The following is an 11,216-nucleotide window of genomic DNA, read 5'->3' as shown; positions in this document are numbered from 1 at the left end:
TTGGGTCCGAATTTTCATTTCTTGAGCATGAGTTCTGCTATTAGGCTGCCAAGAGTCAGACAAGTGTCTACCAAAGTCTGATGTGACTTTATTAAAAAAAAAAAAATTGGTAGAAAAATCTCTCTTCCTAGTCCTGCTAGATTTTGTTTTTTTGTTAAATTTTTATGAGTTAATATTTAGTTTTTAATGCTTCAAAACTTACTTTTAGATTTAAAACTAAAACCTAGGGGTGGAAGGTTAACCCTTTAAGGATTGTATCATTTAAAATGGATTTTATCATCCTAAATTTAGTGCTAATATCTCAAATTTGAATTCCCCTTTAATATTTCTCTTCTTCAATTTTTTTTTAAAAAAAATGTATGACGCTTGACTACCTCGTGGCAGCCGAAAATCTCAATTCCTTGAGCATAGAGAAAAAAACCATATCTATTTTTTAAATGATGACGTGGCAGAAATAGACCGTAACCTAAAGTCACCGTACCCAGCCATACCGGAGAGTAGATCTAGTCCTGTCCTAGCTCTACCTTCTCATTCCTTCCCTAATTGCCTTTTAAAACAACCACGAAGACTATCTTAGATCTCTCTTTCTCTCTCCCTCTCTCTCTCTGTGAAACGAAGCGCCATGGCGTTTCGGGGATCTTTCGCCGGCCGTACACTCGCGATCTCTGCGCTCCTTCTGGTTCTGATCCATGGCGGCCACTGCTTCTATCTCCCCGGCGTCGCTCCCGAGGACTTCCAGAAGGTCACCTCTCTCTCTCTCTCTCTCTCACACACACACACACACACACACACACACATCTCATATATGCACGTGTAAAGTGATTGATCTGAATGCATACCTCGGATCTGAGAGGGAAATGTCGTGGATTTGTTTGGATGCTGAGAAAACAGAGAAATGGAAAAATGGAAAGAAAGTAGAAGTTTAAAGCATAGGTTTGTATAATCTTATTGAATTGTGAGCATATGAAACCTCAATTGAGATAGTTTTATTGTAATTGTGTTAGACTCAGGTGAATGGAGGTAATTCTATCACCGGATCTAAAAAATTTTAGGAGTTTTGAGATTTAGAGGGAGAAAATCTCTTCCTCGGCAACCAAACACGTACTTTGTGGAAGTAGTTTTGTCATTTCCGGTTCAGTGCGTTTGAGGTTGTAAGAACTTTGACGGAATTTTTCAATTAGAGGTCTTGGCATAACTGAGCGGATTACTGATGGTGGTAGAGGATGATCTGTGGATTATTGTGAATGCAAGAGCATTTAGGATAGAATTTGGAGCTCTTTGAATAGATACTTTTTTTTAAAAAAAAAAGAAAAAAGAAATTCTTTAAAGATTTGTGTAATTATGACATTCTAACATTCTTTTATAGCTTTTAAGTGAAAATTGTGGCAAATAAGTACAATGAACTTATCATGTGTAGGGATTAACCAGTAGTTTATCTTTATGGCTCATAACTTTCCAGCTGTCACAGTTACTATCTATCTACTCACTATATCTAAGTAATAGAAGATAGCATGAAGCTTTGAATTCACCATATTAGCTTTATTTCATTATGTAAGTTCTCTTAATTGACCCTCAATAAAAAAAAAAGTTGCCATAGTTTATTTTTTGTTGTTCCTTGTTATTGTCATCACAACTACTATTTTCCCCGTGCAGTGTGACGCATATCACTGTGAGATGTGGGAGGAATTTTGGGGAAAAGGTCTGGGATTCATCAATTCAATTTGTAATTAACTTCTATGGGAATAAAGAAAAGAGAAAATTGAGAAGTGTTCCAGAAAATTAGAATATTAGAAAGTAAAAGATGGCTTCATGGCAAGACGTGCTCATAAGTTGATATATTTCCCCTCTCCTTGGGTCAATTACTTATAAAAAAAAATTTCATATATTTTGAAGAGTAATGATGCAAAGCACGCGGCGTGCGTGGCACGCCCACGCACGCCAGTGCAAAAATTTTTTTTTTTTTTTTTTTTTTTTTTTTTTTAAAAATAATAAAATAATAATAAAATAATAAAAAAAAAAATTTTGTGCCTGGCGTGCATCACTGTTGATGCACGCCAGGCGTGCTTTCCATCATTACTCTATTTTGAACCATGCTACTGGGTCCATGGCATTGGTCATTTGTCAAATGTCAAATAAAATATTGGACTGTGGCCGACTTGATAATGTTATGACACATATGACTTTCTCAAGTGGGGCTCTTGATTCTTTATATGTGCCAAGATATGGGTATTCATTAGAAAATATATGCCTGCATTGATACATGCTTAGTAATTCATGTTGTCTTAACTATATCTCTCTCTATGGTGCTTGGAGTTTCTCTCTTGTGCCAACATGTGTGAGAATCATTTGAAAATAATCACGAATAAGTTTTTCTGAGGGGTCTCTGGATGCAGGGTGATATTCTGAAAGTGAAAGTGAACAAATTGACTTCTATAAAGACTCAGCTTCCTTACTCTTATTATTCTCTTCCTTATCCTCGGCCTGAAAAGATAGTGGACAGTGCAGAGAATCTTGGGGAAGTACTTCGAGGTGATCGTATTGAAAACTCCCCCTATGTGGTGAGTTTTTATTATATTTGTGTGAGGCTAAACATGCTTAATAATTCCACGATTATTGACCTTTTTTAGTTGACTGATCTTTTTTTGGTGGCAGTTCAAAATGCGAGAACCGCAAATGTGCAATGTTGTTGGCCGGGTTACACTTGATGCCAAATCGGCAAAGGAGTTTAAAGAGAAGATCAATGATGAGTACCGGGTCAACATGTATGGGATTAATTCATATCAAGTATATATTTACTGTCTGTTTGATCTGCTTTGAAGTTGCATTCTGTTAATGGATCTTCCATGCATGTGACAGGATCCTCGATAATCTTCCGCTGGTTGTTCCCACACGAAGGCTGGATCAGGAATCTCCTACTGTTTATCAGCTTGGCTATTTTGTTGGGCTCAAAGGCCAATTTGCTGGGGTATATACTTTATTTATTAGCATTAAGGTGTTTTCTTGTGAATGTGCAAGTTTTTTCTTTTGCTTACTTTAAATGATTGTGAACAGACCAAGGGTGAAAAATATTTTATCCACAACCATTTGGCATTTACTGTGAAGTTTCATAGAGATTTGCAAACCGACTCTGCAAGAATTGTGGGTTTTGAGGTTAAACCATTTAGGTAACTTTTTTGTTTTCTGGGTCCCTTCTTTCTTACTAAATGATAACCTTGCTGATTCTTGGATCCCGTAGTATCTGGTGGTGATGTTACTTGGTTGCTGGATGAATACAGTGTTAAACATGAATATGAAGGGAAGTGGGATGAGAAGACTCGTTTAATAACCTGTGATCCTCATGCAAAACACACAGTTGCTAATTCCAACTCCCCTCAAGAGGTTGAAGAGAAAAAAGAGATTATATTCACTTATGATGTTGATTTCCTGGTAATTTCCTATTATGAATTATAGCTTACTTTTAACATTTTCTATTGATCATTAAATTTCTTTTATTGTCATCATCATCATTTTTATCGTCTCTGATTAGCTGAACACTAATGGGTAGTGTTGAACTTACTTGGTCCTTTTATGACTGGGGTGCTATCATTATTTATAATGTTCTCTCTCATCTCTTCCTTTCAGGAGAGTGATGTGAAGTGGGCATCTAGATGGGATGCCTATCTTCTAATGAGCGATGACCAGATTCACTGGTTCTCAATTGTCAATTCTTTGATGATTGTTCTCTTTCTCTCGGGCATGGTGGCAATGATAATGCTACGAACACTTTACCGTGACATCTCCAAGTACAATGAACTTGAGACCCAAGAAGAAGCCCAAGAAGAGACAGGATGGAAGCTCGTGCATGGGGATGTCTTCAGGCCCCCAAATAATTCAGACTTGCTCTGTGTCTATGTTGGAACTGGTGTTCAGTTTTTGGGGATGATAGTGGTAACTATGATCTTTGCCATCCTTGGCTTCCTTTCCCCGTCTAACCGGGGTGGTCTCATGACAGCCATGCTCTTGCTTTGGGTCTTCATGGGCCTTTTTGCTGGTTACACCTCTGCCCGTTTATACAAGATGTTTAAAGGAACAGAATGGAAGAGAATTGCTTTCAGGACTGCAGTGATGTTCCCAGCGATCGTCTCTGCCATTTTCTTTGTCTTAAATGCTCTCATATGGGGACAGAAATCATCTGGGGCTGTGCCATTTGGTACTATGTTTGCTCTGATCTTCTTATGGTTTGGGATTTCAGTCCCACTTGTGTTTGTAGGTGGCTATGTTGGGTTCAAGAAACCAGCAATCGAGGATCCCGTGAAGACAAATAAAATCCCAAGGCAGATTCCTGAGCAGGCCTGGTATATGAACCCATCATTTTCGATTCTGATTGGAGGAATACTCCCATTTGGGGCAGTTTTCATCGAACTTTTCTTCATCCTTACCTCAATCTGGCTGAATCAGTTCTACTACATCTTTGGTTTTCTCTTCTTGGTCTTCGTCATCCTCGTGGTCACGTGCGCCGAAATAACCGTCGTGCTCTGCTACTTCCAACTGTGCAGCGAGGACTATCTGTGGTGGTGGAGGTCTTACCTTACATCAGGCTCTTCCGCACTGTACCTTTTCCTCTATGCAACATTCTACTTCTTCACTAAGCTTGAAATCACAAAGCTGGTCTCAGCGATATTTTACTTTGGATACATGCTAATTGCCTCATATGCATTTTTTGTTCTAACTGGCACCATCGGATTTTACGCATGCTTTTGGTTCACAAGGCTCATCTACTCATCAGTGAAGATTGACTAATAAGTGTGATCAGGTTTGTTCGATGGTCATTTTCTTTAAAAGGCTGCAAAAAAACTTATCTTTGTAAACTTTACAATTAAGGTACCATTATCCCTTTCAGATGTAACACTGTACTCAATTTTGAATTGTGAGAAGGAAGGGCATGACTTGGCTGTTACAGTAGCTTTTATCTGTTTAATTCTCAAAGAAGATTCACCTAGAATTTTTTGTTCTTCTTTTTGGTAGCCGGACTCGTGTAGATTTTGAGTAAGATTGACATTATATATTTGCTGTTTTTTCTTGGTAGTCCTGCTGCGCATCCCAGAAGATTGGCGAGCAAAATCTTTTAACCAGAAAAACAAGTCCAAAGCAGAGAAACGCGGGAAGGTAACCTTGCAGGGTGAGTGGTAAATTCCGGAGCATTTGGTAGCAATTAATAAGCTTACAATGAAATACACCTAGGCAACCTATTTTGTTTACTTATGTTGAATGATCCATAAGGATGTTTAGGTGATCTTGTTACTGTGTTACATAGAATTTAGGGCTAGGGTAATTTCAACTTTTGTCATTCTGTTCTTGAAGATAGTATGGGTTGGTCTTTGGACTGATTTTCAGTCTAGAAATGAATAAAAGTTAGATGAATACAATTGTGGAGTGTGACGACTACATATATGTTCTTGGGGTGTGTGTATATATATATATATATATATATATATATATATATATATATATTTTGAGCAAGATAATCATTGCAGTTTACCCCCTAAAGTTGACAGCATTTTTCAATTCGAACACCAAAGTTTCAATTTTTGCAATTCATCCCTCCAAAGTTTTAAATTTTTGCAATTTGACCAATTATACCCAAAATTTCTCATATTGCCCATAATTTTTATTTTTTTTATTTTTAATAAAAAAATTTTAAAAAAGTTTGGGGTGGTCGTAGTCACCCCTTTGGCCATTTGGCCATTTTTGCAAATCCAAATTTATTTATTTTTTCATAAAAAATAAAAATAAAAAAATAAAAATTAGGGTAATATGGGAATTTTGGGATAATATTGATTGAATTGAAAAAAATTGAAACTTTGTGGGGGTGGGTTGCAAAAATTGAAACTTTAGTGTTCGAATTGAAAAACGCTGTCAACTTTAAGATGGTAAACTGTAATTTTCCCTAAAATAAAACTACAAGAAGAGGGGAGTGGGCAACTCCAAAAAAAATCCCAAAAACAGTCATTACAGTGCAATAAATTAAAACAAAAAATCAATCGACATAATTTGAACACAATTGATGGTATCCTTCTCCATTCTCACAAAACTCTCCCAAGGGATTCAATCTGTAAACATGATATAAGTTGAACCTCCATTCCCCCGTTGTAGTGAACATGATTTGATCTTAGGTCTTGGAGGATGGCAAAGAGCCCAATCTAATTCATGATCCCCAAAACTAGAGATTGGATTGAGTTGAGCTGCTGCTACCCTATTCAAAATCTCAGCATCCACTACAAATAATAGCCAAGTGCATAGATTCCAGCAAGTGGTGTCAACTATTGATGAAAGTGTGATGATACAATTTCAATAGTAAGGTCTTGGTGTCGATCGACTTGGCTGCTTTTTCCTTCTCCGATTCAAATCTCCAGGAAATTGCTGGTTTGAATTGCTAATCTTTAATTGTGGGGATGAATTATATTGGGCTAAGAGCCAGGCAAGTAGGGTCCATAAGAGAATTGTTAGTAGAAATCTTTATCCTTCTCAATAATAGTGGATATCGGCTCCGATAAGAGTCCAGAACAGAAGGAAATTGGCTCGAAATATCAGAATTGGGTTCGACTTGGTTGATTTTTTTTTAAAAAAAGATCTGAAAAACAAAAAAAAATGGTGGCGGTGCAGTGAAGGAGGAAAAAAAAAATTATAAGTTTAAGTTTTCACCAATTCCATCATAGTTCCCAAGGGATTTACTTGAAAATTATTCTAAAAGTGGCTACTATTGTAATCAAATTCAAATACATATAATCAGATCATATCCAGAGTACGGAACAAGTAGGCATTTGGTCCATCATTCTCCATACCCAAAAAAGAAAAACCTGCAAATTAAGAGTTCACAAAATAAACATTTTTACAAGCAAAACCCCCACGCGTACGCACGCTGCCATTAGCTCTACTTCGTTGGGCGAGTGTCCTCAGGTTTGGCGGCTCCCACGGCCACCTTGGCGACGTCTCCGGCGGTGGCTTCGGGTTTTTTCTTGACGTATAAGACGAAGTATCCGACGGCAGCAGTGATAAGGAGGCCGCCAATGGCCATGGTGGTATAGCTGTAAGGAAAAGTGCGCCTCTGGTGCAGTACTCCGCCCGGTTGGTGACCGGGGGGCCTTTTGGAGCCCTCTACTCCCGCGGCTTTTACATCCTCCGGACTCATTTTGTGGGTTTCTGCATTTTTCCTCCACTCCTCGTCTCCTCCTGCCATGATCTCCCTCTCTCTGTGTCTCTCTCGCATTTTGTGGGGTGTGTTTGTGTTGGTTTAATGAGGCAGAATTGCAAGGTTGTTGTTCTGGGACACGTAGTTGTCTACGTGGCTGTAGGATGTTGCTGGGCATGATATAGAAAAAGATCCTGTTATGTCAGAAATGAGAATAACATTGGGACTGGAGTTCTAAATATCAATAAAAAAGAACTTTAGCTTAAACACAAGTATTCAAAGGTGTAAATCAACATTCACAATCAAAGAGAACTTGGTAAGAGAAACATCATTTTCATTAATATCATGCATCAGCAAACTCCATATGCGTAAACACAATATACAATACATATTTGACAACTTCTTGACCAAATTCTATTTTCATGAACTTGGATAATTAATTAAAAGATATAACTAAACCTCTCAAGAGAGTGATAAATTTCCATGATAGTTGGCAAACTCTGAAATCTTCATGCCTTGAGTGAATCTAAGGCTATGTCGATGGCTTTCTCCAACAATAAACACACCAAGGAGAGTGGTGGACATTGAATTTGCATTGAGTGCATTCTAGGGCCAAACCATCAAAAGTCTTACCACAAGTATTACATGGAGGAGACGACTCAGTCTTTGGAACAAAAGTGAGAGGGTGTTGCTCATGATATACAGATGTGAAAGTACTTCCAAACTTAATGTATGAATATTTCCCTAAAACGCATTGAGAATGAGCAGGGAAGTCGCATTCGGTACAATAATAGAACCATTGTTTGGGATCTCTTTCTTTTTCGCAAATTAGACAATAGTATTCTTCACAACGAGCTTCAGCATTGTAGGTGAGCTTGAGGAGATGATTGTCATCTTTGTGCCTAGCTATGAGCGGAAGAGTTGCACATTCGATACCCAAGGCAAAATCGCAATAAGTGCATACAAACACGCAAGGTTTGTCGTAAGAAGTGAAAGTACAAACATGACATCTTCTATTAGAATTAACAGCAAGAAAGAGAGAGTGTTGGTGACTTTCATGTTTCAAGGTTTCCGGAATTGAACAACATTGAAGGTCAAAGTTGAAATCACATGTTTTACATCTATAGGAGAAGCCATTGCTGAGACGTCGACAAGCCCCACATGAGAACGATCCAAGATCATAAGATGACTTTGAGACGAGGGTGAGCGAGTGTGGATGAAGTGGATGTCGCTTGTTTCTTGGTAGCTGAGCACATCTATTGTGGAGAAAGAAATTGCATGGTGTACAGCTGTAAAACGGGGTGGAGATTAGTCCTTTACAACTATCACAAAACTTATTATCTACGAGCTCTTCATTGCTAAGAATTAAATCATGTTGATGGCTAAAATGTTGTATCTGCTCAATCTCTTCAACCTCCTTAACATTAGTTGCTAAATCAATAGATTCCTTAGGCAGCCATGTAAGATGTACATCTTTTTCAAATTTAAATGCACATGTCAAGTGGACCACATAACTGCATTCCTGACAATAATAGGCTGCATATTCAACCTTCACCTTTTGATAGCAGAGTTTACAAAAAAGACTGTTGTACTCTTTGACTTGACGAAGAGAATAGGTGAGAGTAAGGGAGTGATCATGGCTTGTAATTTGAATAATGCGTGAAAATCCAGTACATTTGCTATGGATCAAGAGTTGACAAATGCTACAATGTGAGGCGAACTCATTGCCTTCCTCGCCACAAGCTTCACAAGTGAATTGGAAATGCTTAGAGAGAGAGATGAATGAATGTTGGCAATCGTCAATATCGTTAATTTGCGAGCGGATAGTTGCACATGTGAAATGAAGATTGAAATCGCACTCACTGCAACGGTAGAAGGGGTATGCATTGCAGTTTTTACCGCAAGCATTACAAAGTTTTTTCTGTGGCTTCATAAGAGAAAGGGTGTGGTTTGGGTGGTGGAAGGGGTGTTGTTGTATTTGGGGAGGCAGCTCAAGGCATGATTTATGCAAGAGTAAATTGCATTGGGAGGTGGAGCATTTGTATCCGGCACCAGATACTGGCTTCTCACAGCCGAAGCAAACAACGTTAACATCCTCCTTGCCATCATTTTTCACTTCTTCTGTGAAGATGAAGGGATCATGCCCTCGGTAGCCGAAGTGTAACAAAAGGGCTTTGTGACTTGTGGGTACATTGAGGCATGATATGTGAAAGCTCATTTCTGTAGGCACGTAATAAAAAGCGGCACCCACTATTGGTTTCCGGCACGTGCTACAAACATATTTCTCATTTTCCTCCACCCGTGTTGCCCACAGCCCTGCTTCCCAAAAATATCTCTCTTCTAGCCAATCTTGGATGATGCGCATGCGGTTCGTCTCCATATATATATATATATATATATGGATGATCGAGTCAAATTAGGAAATAATAATGAGGATTCGAGTAGTAGTAGTAGTAGTAGGTAGTAGTATAGATTTGAAGATGGAAGTGGTTATTAGTATTATTTCTTGGAATCGGAAAGCCTGCTGTTTGGTTTGGTTTGGTTTGGTGGTGTTGTAGTAGTGGAGGCCCGAGGGAATTCAATTGCTCCATTCAATATTTATTCATTTGTTTCTACTTTGGAATAATAACCTTTGGCGTTCACTTGCCTACAATTAACGCAAGAATAGATTTGCATTGCCCCCAATTCCATTCCATGTGAATAAAGTGGAACATTTGCATGGCCCACTCAAATCCACTATTTTGTGCAAACTAAGTACCTTCTTTCCGGTTTACCTATGTGTTTTTTCTTTTTTTTTTAGGAAAAAAATATTAATATTAGATATTTTTTTCAAAGATTTAGGCATTTTTTTTTTTAATTTCTAAAAAAAAGGGAGGGGTATTTTGAGAATTTTAACACCCCTCCATTAGGATTTAACAGAAAATCCTAACGTATTGGTAAAATTGAAAAAAAATAAAAATAAAATTGAAATATGGATACACTAAATTGAGAGTTTTTAAAATTTACGAGGATAATTATAAATGTGATGAAAGTTTAGGGGATTAAGTGAAGTTTTCCTCTTATATTAAATTTTGATTGCTTATTAAATTCACAATATATTTTTTTTCTTGTAATATTTTACCTCACATTGCAAATGAAAGAGAGTTAAAGTATTAACTAAAAAACAAAAAAAAAAATCATTATTTTCTTTTAGCTTCAATTTTTTGAATAATCGGTAATTTAACACCTTTCAAGTTTTATTTTTTATTTTTTATTTTCTTCAACTTCTATTTTTAATTTCTCGGTTTTATTTTTATTTTGTGTGATACATCATACAATGACGTTTGTTTATTACGAGGGAAAGAATACGCCTTTAAAGTTTGCGAGATATATATATATATATATATATATATATATATATATATATATATATAACTATCAAATTGGTTTCATACAAATTAATATTATTCTGTACTACATTTCTTACTGATATTTCAGCAGATTCACCATATATAGATTAATATATTAAACATATCATTCTTTTTATTGGTTTCTTGAACTGAATTTGACATCAATTACTACATATTATTCTATTACTACTTAGAATAACTAATAAATAAGCAATAAAACTGGCCACTTTGAGAGACCAATCCTATTTGCAGCAACTTTTGTTGCAATTTGACAGGTTGCCTTTTATTGATATTATGCAACTTTAACAATATATATATGGACTCAACTAAAATACCAAGTTAATTGGTATTAGTATTAATGTATTTGATTAAATGATTAAATTTACATCTTCTTATTAAATTAAGTTTTTAGGACAAATATTGATTTAACATAGTATTAGAACCAGATGACATGAGTTTAAATCCTAACTCCACAATTTAACCATCATTTTAGTTAAATAATATTATACCTCATGTTGGGCTTCACTTATTAAAAGAGAATTTGAGTCCACACGTGAGGAAGAGTATTAAAGTATTGATTAATTTACTTCTTTTTATTAACTTAAATTTTTAGAATAAGTGTTAATTTCTCAATTGGTAGTATTAATCACACTCGCTTG

General features: G+C 36.6%; 2 protein-coding genes and 1 pseudogene across 3 annotated transcripts; 1 reads left to right on the top strand and 2 right to left on the bottom strand.

Annotated features, from left to right (window-relative positions):
- The first annotated feature begins 495 nt into the window (after positions 1–495).
- Positions 496–5,405, top strand: LOC132189253 (transmembrane 9 superfamily member 8). Of its 2 annotated transcripts, XM_059603905.2 has the most exons (8): positions 496–742; positions 2,394–2,558; positions 2,653–2,762; positions 2,857–2,965; positions 3,052–3,164; positions 3,276–3,426; positions 3,622–4,792; positions 5,066–5,405. In XM_059603905.2, exons 1-7 carry the CDS (start codon positions 623–625, stop codon positions 4,777–4,779), a joined length of 1,926 nt encoding a protein of 641 aa, XP_059459888.1. In that variant the 5' UTR covers positions 496–622; the 3' UTR covers positions 4,780–4,792; positions 5,066–5,405. The 2 variants fall into 2 exon arrangements, with proteins under 2 accessions (XP_059459888.1, XP_059459887.1); XM_059603904.2 differs by lacking the exon at positions 5,066–5,405 and having other exon boundaries at positions 3,622–4,972.
- A 1,320-nt stretch (positions 5,406–6,725) lies between these two features.
- LOC148583574 (uncharacterized) lies at positions 6,726–7,220 on the bottom strand. Its single transcript, XM_088510688.1, has one exon. The coding sequence runs from the start codon at positions 7,214–7,216 to the stop codon at positions 6,911–6,913; it is 306 nt and encodes a 101-aa protein (XP_088366814.1). The 5' UTR covers positions 7,217–7,220; the 3' UTR covers positions 6,726–6,910.
- Positions 7,221–7,700: 480 nt separating this feature from the next.
- LOC148583573 (protein VACUOLELESS GAMETOPHYTES-like) lies at positions 7,701–8,688 on the bottom strand (annotated as a pseudogene).
- Between the last annotated feature and the right edge of the window lie 2,528 nt (positions 8,689–11,216).

This window comes from Corylus avellana, chromosome 9, assembly GCF_965113065.1.
Source record: "Corylus avellana chromosome 9, dhCorAvel1.hap1.2, whole genome shotgun sequence".
Taxonomy (NCBI): Eukaryota; Viridiplantae; Streptophyta; class Magnoliopsida; order Fagales; family Betulaceae; genus Corylus; species Corylus avellana.
Note: the sequence above shows the minus strand (reverse complement) of the source record. Positions and strands in the feature narration are given on the sequence as shown.

Bases quoted from the DNA above. Each gene is read 5' to 3' on its own strand.
- LOC148583574 (XM_088510688.1), bottom strand. From the start codon at position 7,216: ATGGCAGGAGGAGACGAGGAGTGGAGGAAAAATGCAGAAACCCACAAA.
- LOC132189253 (XM_059603905.2), top strand. From the start codon at position 623: ATGGCGTTTCGGGGATCTTTCGCCGGCCGTACACTCGCGATCTCTGCG. The intron at 2,763-2,856 runs GTATGGGATTAA...TGCATGTGACAG, and splicing joins GATGAGTACCGGGTCAACAT to GATCCTCGATAATCTTCCGC. The intron at 2,966-3,051 runs GTATATACTTTA...GATTGTGAACAG, and splicing joins TCAAAGGCCAATTTGCTGGG to ACCAAGGGTGAAAAATATTT.